Here is a 17543-nt window from a genome sequence, read left to right as displayed (position 1 = left end):
GGTGTTTGTCACCGTAATTCCTCTACAAATTTTTTGGAGTCAGGATTTTCTAAAGCGTTTAAGAGAACAGGCGACGTTCAGCCATCACTGAATTTTGAATTAAAATGGGATTTAAAACTTCACTGCTTGAAAATCCAGGTCTTAGGATTGCAGATGGGTACTTTCTCTGAGTGGTCTTTCTAACTAACCACCGCATAAATATATGGGTTATATTTTGAGGCAAAAATGATTTATATTGTATTCATAGCTGAATTCTTCATAATCTTTCACCGTGCTTGCTGGTGCTTCATACCGAACAAGCATTTAATGCAAAAGACAACCTTCTAGCCTCTTATATAAAACTACATCTAAAAATTTATACACGCATATATATATATATATATATATTTTTATAGTGAGAGCCAGTTGTGACAGGTGTCACACTGACACAAGGTCTATAGAGAAAGAGAGAGACGGGTTAACCAGAGACTAACTTTTATTGTGCATTTTTATGCAACAGAACAAATGGAACTGGAGGTATGTAGTAATAAAACCAATATTCAAATTAGAATTAACACCTGAAATAGTAAACTGTAGGTAACAAATGTCTTTTTAATTAAAAAATATTGACTGTTTAAAAAATTCTCTAAGATTTTTATATTCTTTAAAAGAAATGTGTGTTGCCACATAGAAAACAATTCACACATCCTATAGAAATTGTCACAAAAACCTTACTAGTCTATATTACACTATGCACTCTTTTTGTACAATATCTGGTAAAGGTCTATCCCTAACCTGTACTTACTCTACACAGTACAATCATCATTAGAAAGTATTCATAGGATTAACTACACCATAACAATAAAAATATCAGGATTAATGGTTTTGTTTTGTTTTTTTTCTTTTTCTTTTTTTAATCACAGTTTCTCCACAAATATTTGTCATAGAAAATATAGCGAAGGCATGTTGGCACAGATGGGGGGTGCGGTACTGCTACACGAAGTTTGAGAGAAGGCAGATACATAAATGACAGTAAGATTAAAGAGTCGGGAAGGATAAGACGAGAATCCCTGTCCTCCTGGGACTTTGGGGAGTGACATGATAGATGGCGGTTTCCCTTCTGTCGCGGGCCTGCCGTCTGCAGCCGGCGCTGGGAAGGGATGCGCGGGCTTACAAAGCACGGCGCGTTACCTTCGCGTCCCTCGCTCTGCAGGCGCCCACGCGCTATCTATTATTTCGGCTCCCACAGCGTTATACCTAACACCTTGCGGCTACGTAGACACCTCAATGCGTACGGAGTTATAACGCCTCAGGAAGAAATTAATCGGAATAAGCAGTTGCAAAAGGTTTGTGTGTTTTTTTTTTTTTTTTCTCTTTTTTTAAACGAAACGGGTGGGTTGGGAGTCAAGTGGCCACGACAGCAATTAAAACCAAAGACAGACAACCGAAAAAAAGTTGTTGTACTCTCTTATTTTAAAACCAAATGTGAACAAAGAAAAGATGAGCTGGTGTCTGCTAATGTCTGTCTGTGACTACAACTCACGTCACCGGGCAGTGCACACAAGCAACTGAGGACAAAATTCTGTTTGTAAAGAAAGGTCTGAACCTGCAAAGCCATTTCTAGTGCCAAAGTGGCTTCCAGGGTGAAAGCTATACATTTGGTTATTTTGCACACTATGAGAGCAGGGGATTGTGAGTGGTTCCAGGAGGCTGGCTACACTTTTTACACTAAAAATAAAGCTAGGCTTACCAGTTATTTCAGCAAATCTTTAGGTTATTAAGTAAGAGAGGTCTGTCCAGTCCAGTAATTCTGTGACTGCTAAAAAAGAAGCATTTGTATTTTTAACCTCATACGATTAAACATTTGTAAGGAAACCATCACAATGTTTACAAAAATACAGCGTGATACATATTGCTGTGGACAAATCTACAGTATAATGTTGACTCACACATTCTGACATGTTTTACCAAGTAGTTCTGGCAAGTGTCACCACATTAAACACAGACCAGCAAGACTTACACCATCTGAGCAATGTTAACATCTTCTATTAGAGTTCTTTTAAAAAAAAAAAGAAGTGTAAGTTCAACACTGAAAAGCTACTATAGGATTATCTGTACCATGACATTTCTATACACCGAGTTTCTCCTCCAGAGGCCACCACGCGCCATTGACCATTCGAAGCGAGTCACCTCCTGCCTGTAGTGAGGGATGGTGTCCCCAACCCCTTGGCCCGGTGAGCGCCAGCGTGACTAAACCGCTCATTCACTTGTAGAAATTAAATGAGTTATTCCGGGGCAAGCGAGCGCCTTTCAACCCCCTTTCAAAAATCACCAAAAATAAAATGAACTGAGGAGGTATTGGACATTTAAGGGCCTAAAGCATATCCTGGCTGAGTGAGGTCCTGTCTACAGGGGTGTGTGGTGGACCCCGTGTCGCGAAACACCCCGGGGCCCAGCCATGAGACACCGGCCACGACCGCAGGCAAAGAGGAGGCAGATGGTGGTAAGAAACTACCGTGTAGGGCAGCTGACCTTTGAGAGACTGCCTTGGTCCTCCATCAGCGGTCATGATGGAGCTAGAAGAGTCCTTCCACCCAGAGGGACCTTCCTGATCTCTGAGGAAGGGGTTGGGCATCTCCCACCCTGCCCGGCGCACACACGGGGAGACGGTCGGGAAGGAGAGGAGAAGGGTAAAAGGAGCAATTAGTAGCTTCTCTCGTGGCTTTGCAGAAGGGGGTTAGGAAAGCTGGGGAGTATGAGATACGCGTTCAGGAGAGTCAACGCTGATGAGGTAGCACTAAGGATGGTCAAAAGCGGAGTGAACTTTCTTTCCAAAAACCTGTTCCCTGTACCTGCCAGTGGGGAAAGGTTGCCTCAAGGAGAGCTGGTTCAGGCTCTGAAGGATGCCAGCACTGGCCCGAGCGACCGGACAAGGGTAAGGAATGGCAACACCCTGACACGGAAAGGAAAGGGTATTGTTTCTTTGGCATTGCGTATTTCTTGAGCACGTCAATTTGGAGGGACAACAGATTCCTAAGCCTTTAAAATTAACGGTTTTTCAGTGGACTGATTTTTTTTTTCTTTAAAGCTAGCATCTGCTTCCAATGTTGTACGCTGCCATGAACTGGCTTCTGCTCCAGCACAGAGCTTTTTTACAGCTCTTAGTCTGGACCCCGTGTTTACTTACAACAGAAGGTTAAATTACGTTCTTCTTACCCAACCCCTCCCTGAACGCACCGCTACCTGTTAAGACCAGCACACTGCCTCATCTATTTCAAGGAATGGATATAAAACACCAATGAAACCAAAACCAAGAAGAGGCAATTTAAAGCCTCTAAAGCTACATAACGTGGCTGCAGAATAGGAACAGACAAAGCAAAACCTGTCTTCTGAAATGGCAATTTGTTTTTAGCAATCTTTTTTTAATGAAAATTGTCATGATCAACTCTAATCTCCTAGAAATCTAGATAAATATAGTGTCTATCTAATATGCAAAGCAATTTTTATCTATTAGAAGTGCCTGTTATTGTTCTGGGTCTTTCAAAGATTCTGCTGGTGACGAGCACTGCTGTTTTACCCGGGAAGATTAATTTCCTGGCAGAGTTGGCTAAAGGAAGTTCCTGCATTTTCCATCTTGTGCGGTATTTTAAGGTAGCATTCGTAATTATGTTATTTTCCGTTAGGAAATGGGAGATCGCTGCTTTATTTGTTATAAGCGTGCAAACTTGTTCTTACATCTCCAACTCGGGGAAAGCAAATAGAACCCAGCTGCTCCGGGTCCAGACCTGGGCTTGTTATCAATAGGCAGACGAGATGGTAGCTGCTGTTTCTTTTGACATTTTTATCGTTTTTAAATGACCTTTCCTCTAGAACTAGATGACATGAACTGCAATTTCCCTTTGAGGGTGCTATGAAGGATTTGCAAATAATAGGCACTGAGAAGTCCCATAGAGCAGGTCTTGAAATGGATTTCTTTCCGTTAACTGGGACATGGCAGGATGGAGAAGCTGAAATGTATGCGGTATGTGTTCAAACATGCTTTGGACTCTTAAATGACAGCAGGGTAAGTATGTTTAACAAATAGTCTCTCCTAAATTAAGTGGCTGCTACTGTTGTATGAGGTTCCTCTCACTGCCATCAATCGCCAGATCCGTCTTGCATACCTCTATTGAAGACTTCATCCTGTGACCCTGGATGGTCAGTCCCTTCGTAATACGAGTTCCCGTTGTGAAGGAAAGTCCCCACCGCGCGCCCTTGACGAGCGTGTCCCACCGCGTCGCTGAATACCTTGTTTATTTGCTCTTCGGATGGCATCCACCAGTCCGGGTTGGAAGTACAGTGCATCCTAATGAACTCTGCAGGAAAACACGCAAGGGTAAAAAACAACTTGTCTTTGCAGCATCCGCTATCGCCCAGGCGTCAAAAGCTCATGGGAAATAAGAAAGGGGGCGTTACTGCTCTACTTAAGCAGAAGTAAAGCCTTATGGGGGATGCCATGATAATGCCACTCGGACCTATTTTATTTCTGTACAAGCGTGTTTCTCCACATGCAGCGTACGTTGTAATACCTGAGCTAATTACGTGATGCACAGAACCTGGAGATAAAATCCCCGCTTGTGGAAATAAAAAAGAACTAATCCGAAGTGACGGTTGTGATTCAGCGTGTGCAGAACACGTGAAAGTCAACATGAGCTGGGATGCATTTCATTTGGAACCTGTTGTGTATTTATACCTTAAGGTGATTATTCTGGTGGATCTTTATGATCTCCCTCTGCTGGCTGCTTCAACATCTGCAGCCTGCAGTAGCCCACAACCTGCTTGAAAATTTCACTACCATTATTTCGGTTTGGTGCTCCTTTCTGTTCGGAACATCTTTCCGTATAAGTCCCGCTCCTTCCATCTTCCTGAATCTGACACCTATTTTTCTGAGACGAAATTGGCCTTAGAAAGGGCTAAATGAGATGAGAGGGCTAATTTGAGGAGCCTTGCAATAGTTTTCAAAGCAGGAGAAAAATGAATTGTACCGCATGTAATTTGGCTATTTAAGTAGCTGCTGCTTCCTCATACAGCTATTTGTATGTGATGATTACATGTTTTATAATTTCTTTTTCAGATTCTTTGACATGCAATATGCTAAACCTGCAGAAAGCGCCTTACCAATACTGGAGTTTTAACTGCTAGACATAGCTCAAATAGGTGTATTTGGACTTTGACACGTCCAAATACGATTTTAAATGTGAGGGCACCTTATTAGATATATTGGATACACTGCACCTCATATGGAAACTGAGCTTCTTATTTATTCTGTAGCATTAGTTACTCCCTCATGCAGTATTGTGTGTCCCAGGATATTTTTAAATCCTATTTTCTACTGTTGACAAGCCAACAGCACAATAAGTGGCGTAAGGTAACTTCATTACTGTCACCACGTCTCGGGACCAGGGAACGCTGTGCTTTTACGTGAGTTCCCGTGCCTGCAAGGTAACTCATCTATTGGACAATTAGGACATGATTTTTTGCATAGCTCCTCCAGCAGCGTGTCTGCAAAAGTGATAGCTAGCTCGGTTTTAAATTCATTTCCCTGGAAATCCGCACAGGCAACAGTAATTCCTACCTAGTTATGTTCACGTGGGGCTCCGCAGACTGGTGTTTTTCTCAGAGAAATGGTTACCACGTGAGGGAGTAATGCTGTCATTTAAGCACGCCAGGCTGTTTTAAAGCTGGTTCCAGACATCAGTCAGTTGTAGGAATAGATTTAAAATGTTCATAGATGTTGAAACTACGCTGAGCGCAGGGAGACAGAAGCAGTTTGTTCTCCCTGCTGTAGTGGGAAGGCGTAATTGGACACACTGAGAATTACTCAGACGCTTTTACCTTGGCTTGCAGGTGGGTAGGAGCCAGTGGCTAACTCTTGGCACCGGAGAAAGTTGTCATGTTCCTACCCACACATGCAAGCCCAAAGGGGGAGCTGTCTGCTCTGCTTCCTTAACTGGTCTTGCTTCTGGAAATTTGGGAAATTGGCTTTTCTCTTTCTCCCAGGGAGCGCTCCACACGTTCTGTATGGCCAGGACCCCAGAAAGGAGAGTGGCCATAAGCAAGAGTCCATCTACAGGTGGAGGAGCTACTGTCAGTCTAGGTGGGAGGAAGGGGGAAGAAAGGGGAAGAAAGGGTATTAACTCTCTGCTTGTGCATAAATTATTAGATGAAATTGAAAGTGTTTTAGTAAACGGTTAATACACTCATATTCAGACTTCAGTTTCCAGGAGAACTTCTGGGACCTCTCCTGATCTCTATGCAGCATGGTGTGCAATGGACTTGCCCTTCTCTTACGCTCTACTAAGAGTATAAGGTCTGACCGAGTATCACGTAACAGGTTAACAGGTTCCTTTGTATTAAAAAAATAGCATCTTTCCCTAATTTGTTTGCATGTAAAATCTGAGTTCGTTACCTGGTTACACCAATGTACTCCAACTAAAAGTCTGATCTACTTGGCCTCGTTGAAGTCTTTGACCCTAGATGGGCAGAGGCTCCATCTGATGTATATAACCACTGTGGGCTCCGGTTGACTGACTACAAATATTTTTGTTGCTGACTGACCAAAATTCAGCTTTTTACACTGCATTGATTAGTTCTTGAAGTCAGTTCAACCTATATTTCATGTATGTGCTCATAAAATATTATAAATTGAGTTAATTAAAGAAATCCTAAGCATATGCATTTATGAAATGCAGACGCTGATACCACAAACATGTTTTTAATCCGGCTTTAAAAAGTCCTATTTTGCGTGTGTCATTATAAAGCCTAGTAATGGGCCTTTCTAACAATTTTAGGAAACCAAAGTTAGGAACTGCCATAACAGAGAATTCTTCTCAATCTAGACCCTTTCTCTGTATTGTCCAACATCCTCGCTCTCTGACACGGTGAAATGCTTGCAAAACTCCCCCTCATTTTGAGGCTAAACATGGGGGAAAGTTGTTCCCTTGCTTTTTCGGTCAATGTTGTGTCAGTGCTCCAAACAAGAAGTTAAGTCCTTGACAAGGTATTTGTATACACTTTGTTTCTAGTCAACCTGTAGATGTTCTCGGCCCCACAAAATGTTCAAACCTATTTTGAAACTTGGTTAGCTTTTAACTCCAACGATGCGGTGTGGCCTTGAGCGCCATATGCTTACTACACATTAGCCTATAAAGATTCCTTTGGTTAATTTTGCTGCAGAGCAGTGCTAAAGAATGACTTGTGGGTTTCTTATAAAAGGATAAAAGGATTGTCTGATTTTCCTTCTTTGCTTTTTCAAGTGTATCAGTGTCATGTGCCCTTGTATTTGCCTCCTTTCTTAAACAAGCAGCCCTGGTTTTCCCCATTCAAAAAAATAATATATACACATATGTAATACATACATACATACATATGTATATGTATGTATATAAAAAAAGAAAAAGTGGAGGGTTTCTGGCTGCTTGTCACCTGCCTCTGAAACCCCTTCTAGTTCTGCAACTGTCAGCCAAACGCTTCTACTGAGCCAGAGCCAATGTGGTGAAATGAGATCACATATGGTGGACACTGAGCGAAAAGATGCAGTACCTCTGAGACATGTTACTTTTACGGGATCCAGAGGACGTCTTTCAGGACCTGTCTCTCCTGACTGCACTGACCTTTTCCTTTTCCCAAGGCCGCATGAGTACTTAAGCTCATCGGTTGTGAAAACAAATCTGATGAGATAGCGAAGGAGCCGTCGTCCATCTTTCTTGGAGGAATTTACAGCCTCATCCCACTGTTTACTAGTGATGTAGACAGGGTAGTTGTTCAGCAACTGCTTGCTCCCCTGAAAAAGCGAAATATTTCCGTTGCTTATTTTACAAGGCAAATAAGTAAAGATGTCAGTTGCAATAAAAAATGTGCTTTTTAACTAGCCGCGATACTGACAGCAAAACACATGCCGAAGTGAACGTGTAATTGCTCTTACTGAGGACGAGCGCTTTTAAAATTACATTTCCATTTTCCAGAACTTGAATTTGGTGAGGTACACGGAATACGTTTGGAGAGGTGGCTATTGATAATTTCCACTTTAACAAGCCGCTTAAAAAGAGTTAAGAATCAGTGACTGGGTGTACTATTTAAGTATAACCTTTCTTCTTAATCTGTTAAAATGTATAAAAAGGGTCTTTGAAGAGCGTGATCAAATGGATCACTTCATCACAGCTGACAGTTTACTTCAGAAGTGATTCTTTTGGTCTATTTTTATAATAAATTTATTACTTCTGTAGAACACACCTGAAACTTGACAGCAGTTATGTTACTGGAAAAAATATAAAGAAAATAAATAAAGGAACTATGAAAACTAAAAGCTTCATTATTATTAATGAATGCCATATTAACTCAAATTATAGCTTTGCAGAAATGCCACCCTGTCAGCCAGAAAGAAATTTTGCTTTTAACCTTTGTAATTTGCGCGCTTCGATATTCCAACATTAAATGAATGCTGTGGGACTAATTATGGGGATTCCTGTAATCCACACACATTTATAAGCCCTCTTTAGTCAATTGTACCTAAATTGTATTTAATTCTTGTTGCCCGTAAAATGCTATAGGTCAGGATTACCCAATTAACAGAAGATGGGGCTGTTAATACACTTGACATAACTGAAGTACACAAAAACCCCAACCCCTAACCCACACCCTCCTAGAGACTCATTCACTTTTACAGCTACATCTCTTTATGAAAACACATAAATCTAGGCGCCCAATTAGTCAAAGCTTCGTACAGCCCCCTGCTTTGATAGGAGTCCACAAAACAATGAACGAGCAAAACAAGGGTCCGATGCTCAATGGAGGCAACCACCTGTACGCTGCCACTGTTGCAAAGGTCTCCTCCTTGCTTCCAGATCTTTGGTATCTGAAAACTATTTTAAGGCCTGCCCTTGCCTCCTTTTATGTATTTATTAAAGCATCCTGGGAGACAGCTTGGGAGCATCTTCGAACTTTTTCCTCAGGTATTCTTTTTTTTTTTAAATTTTTTTCCAAGTTTGGTAAATTTGTGGGAGGTTGAATTTAGTGAAGACCGTGATGAGGGGGTCCCTGGAGAATCTGTTCATATGATGTAGGGTACCACCACCTCCCAGGGGGAGTAGCATCACTGGGTGCTGAGCCCATGCGACTCTGCTGTGTGTTTGCCTCAGTGCAAACCGAGCTGGCTTGGTGCAAACTGCTGGCAAAGGCAGCTACAGACAAATCCAAAACTCTGCAAAGGAAGCCAAAATATAAAGGAGGAAATCACAGAATCATAAAATCATAGAACCATAGGGTTGGGAGGGACCTCTGGAGATCATCTAGTCCAACCCCCCTGCCAGAGCAGGGTCACCCAGAGCAGGTTGCACAGGAACATGTCCAGGCGAGTTCTGAATGTTTCCAGAGATGGAGACTCCACCACCTCTCTGGGCAGCCTGTGACAGGGCTCTGCCACCCTCAAAGTAAAGAAGTTCCTCCTCATGTTGAGGTGGAACTTCCTATGCTCAAGTTTGTGCCCATTACCTCTTGTCCTGTCCCCAGGCACCACTGAAAAGAGCCTGGCCCCATCCTCCTGACACCCACCCTTTAAGTATTTATAAGCGTTGGTAAGGTCCCCCCTCACTCATCTTTTTTCCAGACTGAAGAGACCCAAATCCCTCAGCTTTTCTTCGTGAGAGAGGTGTTCCAGTCCCCTAATCATCTTGGTAGCCCTGAGATGGGTTCTGGCTGTCTGATGGGCCCCTATCCTTCACCCAAAACATCTCAACCCTTTAGCTTGTAAATCCAAGTTTCTAATCCCAAAGAGAAAGACCCTTCACCTATTGTCCAACTCTGTCCATAATCCCAGACTTTCCCTTTGCACTTCACTTTTGTCCACTCCCACCACGGCAAAAGGGCCAGGGTCAATTCCTCCCCCTCCACTCATGATGCAAGAAGCTGCTTTAATTTTTGCCAGATGCACACTCTCCTGGGAAGCCAATAATACGTCTGAGGAGCTTTGCCGTGGAAAGAACGGCTCCATCCAGCCCAGCTCCTTTTCCTCTGCCAACGGCGGGAAGGGGCCGGGGAAGGAGGAAGAGCAGGGGGGAGGCTGCAGGGAAAGCTCTTCGGGTGTGCGATGCTCTCACTCTGAAGCAACCATGACTGCTCCATCTCGGTAGGAGCTGACACTAGTATTTCCTTGGCTTGTCCCATCACAGAGGTGATGCACAGGACCACCTGATCCCCACGCTGCCACCGATTTTTTTCAGTAGCTAGCTCAGCATCCCTTTTCCTACAAAGCTAATTATTTTCCTACCCTAGATTCCTGAAACCTACATTTTTCCCTATTTAAAAAAAAAAAACACAACAAAAACCAAAACAAACCTGTAGTGAAGCAGGGCCTTTCTTACTGATACCTGTGCAACGTACGAGCTGTAGCTAACTCTGTAGGCACTGCCTTGCTTTGGAGCCCGGGCCAGCAGGGGCAATGCAATACGAGCCAGCAATGGCACAGGGTAAGGCTCCCGGCTCGCTCCTGTGTGTTAGGGACAGATGCTCACATGTTGCTTTGCTAAGTAGCAAGCTATCCTAAAAGCTAGCTCTGTCTGTAAATGCATTGCACGCACGGAAATAGGGTGCAGAAAGGCCCAACATCTACATTTCATGAGAGCCCACATTACTATTAACCGAGGAGAAGACAATAAATTTTGTGTAATTTCCTCAGCTCCAATTTTATTATACTTCTCTCCTGTTCCCTCTGAAACTTGGGATATTTTTCCCCGTTCTTCTCCAAAGGCACGAGATAGGGTTATGCTCCTCTGTTAAACAATTACTGGGCTCCTGCTACAGATACACTTTCATTACTTCCTCTGAAAGTAAAGCGCTTCTGGGCAAAAGATTCTCGGCAAATATATGATGCGGTTTGGTGTGTCCAGCAGTCATTAAACTAAAGCAAACAGAAAACCTTCCAGAAATGAAATAAGCAGACCCTGAAGGAAGAACCGAAGTACAAATGCGTTCATGCTTGTATTTGTACATGATTAAGCTTATGAATAAAAGATTAGCATCTATGTGTTTAATTGAATAAAAAATTCTGTCACATCATGACAAGCTACTCCATGTGGGACGTTACAGAACAGCCTCAGTTTTTACAGAGCTTGAAAATTTTAGTTAAGCAAAAGAGCGTTAAAACCAGGAAAATGAGTCCTTGGGATATATTTGAGTGATAACAGTTAATGATATCTCTGTAAGTATATACAGATATATAACAATTTGTAAAACTGAATGGAGGAGCAAAGTGATGCACACCTGAACGGCTGCAACGCATCTTCCAGTGAAGCTACGGTAGGTTGGACTATGTGAGCCTTGCACTACATACCATTTCTCTGCTAAAAGAGCTCAGACTAGACCTAAGTCTTCCCCCTTCCGATTTTGTTTGTGTAAATAATGGGTAGTGACACGTGTACACTCCATATATGAACACACGCACAGCAAGAGCCTCCATTACAGGCAGTCTAAACTAGCGAAGTCTCAACAAACCCACTTCATTTGAGGCATTTTTACAAGCCTGGATAGAAACGCACTGGGGCAAAATTAACGTGAATTACACCACAGCTGATAGATAAATCTGTACATCTACCTTCTAGAGCAGGGGAGGACTTAAAATTTCCTGCTTTTTCACTGCAGCGCTTTTAAACAGAACATAATTACAAAAATCCCCAAACTCCCTATCAAGTGTAAAATTGTCAACACTCCATATTTTGTTTGGGATGCTCTCGGAGAAGCAAGAGCACTCCAAAGACCTGCAGAAGTCTATATTTGGGTCTGCCTGCAAAATGAAGGAAACATCTATTTTAGCGTTAACCACCTCGGGGCTGCATTAGAGCTACACGAACTGTACAGCCGTGCCTGCCCCCGTCCACACACGCGGTGCGTCGGTAACCCCCACGCAGGCGGCCCCAGCCACCATCAGTCACCCAGCTACAGGTGTCACCGGGCTAGCCCTAGCCTCAGTGCTGCCCAGGAAAGTGATGTTTCTGAGGAAAAGTGAGAGGAAAAATTACCCAAAGCAGGGCAAGCACAGCTGGTGCCGACGGAGGGAGTTACGCGCTGCTCTGTAAAGTCATCCTAGGCTAAAACTTTTTACCAGGGCCTGTTGCCACAGGGCAAGCAGTAATGGTTTTAAAGTGAAAGGAGGTAGATTCAGACTAGATGCAAGGAAGAAATTTTTTACAATGAGGGTGGTGAAACACTGGCCCAGGTTGCCCAGAGAGGTGGTAGACGCCCCATCCCTGGAAACATTCAAGGTCAGGTTGGACGGGGCTCTGAGCCACCTGATCTAGTTGAGGATGTCCCTGCTCATGGCAGGGGAGGTTGGACCAGATGACCTTTAAAGGTCCCTTCCAACCCAAACTATTCTGTGATTCTATGCTTCTCTTACACAAGTGATGAGTCTCCTCCATTTGGGGGATTACTGTACCCAAGAATGACATCTTAACAATAGACTTTACGTATTTTTACTACTAAATATATTCTTCCAGCACCTGCTGATTTATTTGCCTACGTGTTCTCAATGAACTGTCAAGCATAAAGAGATGCAGCTTGGCTTCACCGTACCCTACCTCAGTCGGATGGTCTGTTGGCTGCGGCACCATGAGCTGGTTGTGATGCTGAAGTACAGTCTTCAAATAATCTAAAACAGTTTGGCAGGGCACTGCATGAAACAAATCATAATTACTGTGTATTAGCCATCTAGCACAAACTACAACGACAATGTTAAATCAAGCAGTGTTCTTCAGGATCTGTTTTGTGCGTCTGTGAGATTTATTTCAAATAGGAAATAGTTCTCATTTTGATTTGTGCAGTCATTTCATTCAATAAATATACGACGGATGTTGTATTTCCTGTGCCGAGATCTCTGACACGGCTTTTATTTTCTGCCCGCTAGTTTTCAAAGGGTTTTTTCCTAGTTTGAAATTATAATTATTACAAATACAAATTAGGTCAGCAGTAATGATAATAAGAAAAAATCTGTAAACACTGTAAACAGCCCAAACCATACAAAGGAGAAAGCATTTCTTGGACCTAAATCATGCATTGATTAACATGTAAAATGCTCAAATTTTTTTAAAACTACAGACTGATTAACTATACTGAAGAGATTTAACGATTCATATGCTTTAATTTCTTTTCCCTCCCTCCTCCCAAATTTGTTATAAAACTAGGTGTTAGGCAAATTGCTCTCTTTCTCTTCCCCTCAGCCTCCCCCCTTTCCATTCCCATCACTCTCATCCATTTCAGCAGTGGTACCAACATCCTATTCCCTTCTGCGGAGGTGATAGGTTAATTAGGGATGATTCAATTACGGGTCTCTCTTAAGCAGATGCTGCCACGTCCCTGATTAACTCTGGAGTATTTTTGAGATACAGTGCTTTTCTCCTGAGCCTGAAACACCGTAGGAGAATTAAACAGATATTAACCCAACATTACGACTGACTTGTGCAAGACTAAATAAGCATTGTTTTTAAGGTACCTTATCACGCTTTTTTTTTTTGTAAAATATTCAAAGACAATCTTAGCTTCAGCTAAAAATCCAGAAAAAATATTTCAGCGTTCCTTCTTTTTTTTTTTTTTTATTATTTCTTGGGATTCATCTCTTACACCTGGAAAAATGTGACTTTGTCTTAAGCTGGCAATCTGAAAGCAAGCACCGAAATCACTGAGAATGTCTCAAGGTAGGATTTACAGGTATTTTGCACTCTTGCCTGGGCATTCACACTGCGCAGCAACTCTGGCCCTGTCTAGGCCAGACCAGGGTGCAAAAAACCTTTACTCTGTGTGAAATAGAGCCTTTGCTAAGGGCTAAGCGGCGTTACATCCAGCAGTCCTCCACACACAGAAGCCATGCAAAGCGCTTGATATGAATAATAAGTTCCTTCTCCACAGAGACGACCCATCAGTGTATTTACTCCTGTTTCATTTAATATATCACACTTTGCCATAGGAGGTTACGCGTTTGGCAAAAATTAGCATTTCAAGTGATTTGTACCTGTTTTATTTCCCAGTGACATCACTGCTTATTGCTAGACCAGTGTCTCAGTAGTGCACCTGCTACACGGTGACACTGACATACCAGCAGAGCCTGGATGCCTTTTTTTTTTTTTTGGTAGGAGCAAAAGCACTTTTAAGTGTCATCGGATAGTTTCGGAAAATGTTTTCAATTCTGAAAAAGTCAGAAGGGCAGTCAAGCTTAATAGTCCCACCAACATGTTCTGTAATGAGAGCTGTGTATTTAGGATATAGCAGCAATCAAAAAAAGTCAACACAGGTTCTTACGTGAAATAAAGGAGAAAAAAACCCCACAGGTAACATTTTAGTACACTGGATACTCATAAGAAAGTGGGGCAAAAAAAAGGATTTGGCTTTTCCCCCTGTTTTTATATACAAGAAAGCACATCTAGGAAAAGGAAAAGATTTTTTTTTTCCACATGGATGGTAAGATTGAAGGGTAAGATTGTATTTTGAGACCCTTTTCTGACACTCTGTGTGTGTCTGCTCTCTGGCATGTCCAAAATGAAGTTGAAACTAGGAAGGCCCATCCACAGATTACTCTTCCAATTAAGCAGGTATCCAAGAAAGAGGCACAAGGATCATGGAGGCTCGTTGCCCTGGGGAAGCGTCAGAAACCCTGTGACAAGGTCAGCAAAAACTCCCACCCCAGTGGGAGTTACCAGAGGTAACCAGCATCTCCTGTGAGATCCTGGATCTCCGCGAGGTGACAGCAAGGACGGAAGGGGCTACGATGGGCGACTGTGCTATGATGGGTGATTGTGCTACTGCCTGGAAGAAAATAGGCCTGATTCTTGGAGGAGAGTTGAGCGATACTTGGGAAATCAGCGCTCCTTGCGAAGTATCCCTTTCCTGCCCTGCCTAAATGCGTCACTTTTTATTTAGCAAGTTCACCGAGGACATGGTTGCTGAAGCACCAGCAGTACCTGGGAGCTTTAGACTTCTTTGGTCCCCATGAAGCTGGGCTCAAAAGAGCCTGTGAAGTTTGCACTTGCTTTTCTGGTTATCTCCATTAGCAAAAGGCCCTGTTTGGTGTCCTGATGGCTCTCAGCCATACTTGGTATTATTACCTGTAATTATGTGGAACAACATTGGGCCTGAAAGGGAACAAACAGAATGTACTGTGTCAAAAACCCCCCTAATTCTTACGCTCTGATGTCAGAGCAGGATGGTGTTTTACCCACGGTAAGTAATTTCACTGCAGGCTGTCCAAAGATGTATTTACCTACGTTCTTCCAAAGGGATGGGGCACAAGCGAGAAGACAACAGGGAACTTTAACCTCTTGTGTCCCCAGCACATGAAGAACAGCTCTACTTTTAACTGTGTTCTGCTGATGAAATGCTTTCTCATTACTGGTGAGAAATATTACCGGTACTAAAAGCTGTCTGAAGCTTATAAATACTTCTGTCTTCATAAAAGCTGTAATGTTCCAAGCACAAAATTGTATGATTTTTGTCATCATTTCAGAGACTGGAGGATTCTGAGAGCTTTTGACTTGTAAAGCCATCATACATCACCCTGTTTGCTGCGGGTACGAATTAACCACAGCCTTTCAAACACCAGATGCAACTTGCAAAGCCAGGCTTTTTGAGCCGCCGGATTAACTGAAGCCTCAAGGAAGCCACAAAGAGGGAAGGACGAGGCTGAGAGTCAAAGCTTCGGTTTTGCTTCTGTGCCCCTCTTACGGCTCTGCAAATATTCTCTTCGCCGAGAGGCAGGACGAACCGTTTCCTACAAATCCTGCAGCAAACGTACCTTTATAAGAGCCTGCGGCTCCCAACTGCAAGGCCGAATAATCATTTAAACCTACTAGCTTATTTATTTTGTATTTCTTTGACTTTGACGTGGTCTCTAGAGAGTTAACAAGATCATAACCCCGAGAGCTGATTCCCTGCACGCTTATGCACATATCCACTGCCACAAACACCACCAACAGGGACCTGTGCCTACTGTAACCAATGGGAAAGACGCTAATGTTGGAATAAAACTTGCCTGTTATCATTTAGTAGAAAGCCTGCGGGGCGGACGTCATTTTCCTGCCCGTTAGGAAGAAGATTCCAGAGCGAAGTTTCCAGCAGGCGAAGTAACCTGGCCTGCTGCGAGCGACCAGGGGAGTGAGACCTGCGCGGGAGCTGAGGGGCGAGGAGGAGGAGGAGGAGGTGTGATGGGGGACTTGGCGTGCCAGGGAAGATGCGAAGTGGTGACTAAGCAGGACAAGCGTAAGATGTGGCAGGTCTTCGCTGTGTATTGATCCAAGTTATAAGACCTCGTTGCTATTCCAGGCGTCTCTACGCTGGAACAAGCGCTGCTTCGGCATAGCGTGTCACGGCTTTCTCTGCAGAGTATCCTAAATTCCTAATAAATACTTGAACGGCGTGGTGGCCACTGGCTGTGCCGATCACAAAAGCCAGTGATGTCTCGGTCTGACCTGCCACGCAGCACAGCAACCCCCCAGACTTAAATCCTCCTTGCACCCGACAGCGTCAGCGGGTAAAACACAGCACAACTCAAGTCCTCATCCCCCGGCCATGCGGTTCCTACCCTTGGCTCGTTGTTACAGCGTGTGCCATCTCACCCTCAGAAACCTACACCTTACCTCAAGTCTGAATTTTCTTTTCCTTTGATTGCGTTTATTGAATCTTTGGAAAAGAAATGGTAAATGCTTGTCACTCGTTATGTACAAGTCAGGGGTGAAGCAACTTCGTCTTCTCTTCACTAAGCTCAGCACTGATCCTCCCGAGATGCTGGGCTCAGGCTAAAAGCGGAGTCCCTACACCCACCTATCTGTCTGCACATCATCCAAAGACCACGCCAGCCCTTTTGGGATGTTGTGCAATAATAATCAGCCAGAAAGTCACCGTATACTCCAAAAGCCTGTCTCAGTGTCCATTTCGCAGTGGCTGAAACCAAGTCGAGCCGATGTTCTCGGTGCCTCAACACGCGGTGATGCTGCACCCTGTTCGGCCAAGTACGTGTCCTCTCATCTTCCTCACCCACGGCTGCCTCTGCGTCACTTGCAAGCTGTGAGCAATGACCGCATCCTTTCTTTCACCGATGAAAGTATTGAAAATATAGGCTGTGAAGAGTTTCACAAAGAATCCCTCCAAAAACTCAGCTGCATCATGGCAATTTCCTGAATACAAATATATTTGCATTTTTTAAACCACTCTCTGTAATATAATGTTACGTAACACCCTGAATATCTGCAATATCCTCATCAACCAAACTTTTCATCTCATCAAAACCATAATTTGGCAAGATGTTGCCTGGTACTAACTCCATTCTTCTCTTTTAGTACTCTATTAATTGAAACTGGCATCAGCCGTGCAACTAGTTTGCCTGGGCTCAGTATCAGGCCAACAAGCCTACAGTCATCCAGGACATCTCATGTGTCCTTTAAAAAAGAAAAATCATACAGTATTTGCATCCTTCAGTCTTCTGGAGCATCCCAAACACTCCAAAACGTAAAGAAAAACACAGTCAGAGTCCTTTTTCTCCACCTTCATTT

General features: G+C 43.3%; 1 protein-coding gene across 1 annotated transcript in view; it reads right to left on the bottom strand.

Moving 5' to 3' along the window:
* Positions 1 to 631: 631 nt before the first annotated feature.
* Positions 632 to 17543, bottom strand: part of BEND4 (BEN domain containing 4) — a 34339-nt gene continuing 17427 nt past the window's right edge. The window contains exons 3-5 of the mRNA XM_054203152.1: positions 12588 to 12679; positions 7561 to 7801; positions 632 to 4334 (exon numbers count right to left, since the gene is read on the bottom strand). Coding sequence (XP_054059127.1) covers positions 4117 to 4334; positions 7561 to 7801; positions 12588 to 12679 — 551 coding nt within the window. The 3' untranslated portion in view covers positions 632 to 4116. The remainder of the gene's footprint in view (positions 4335 to 7560; positions 7802 to 12587; positions 12680 to 17543) is intronic.

Source organism: Rissa tridactyla, chromosome 5 (genome assembly GCF_028500815.1).
Source record: "Rissa tridactyla isolate bRisTri1 chromosome 5, bRisTri1.patW.cur.20221130, whole genome shotgun sequence".
Lineage (NCBI taxonomy): Eukaryota > Metazoa > Chordata > Aves > Charadriiformes > Laridae > Rissa > Rissa tridactyla.
The sequence above is the reverse complement of the archived record's forward strand: the minus strand, read 5'-3'. Positions and strand labels throughout refer to the sequence as shown.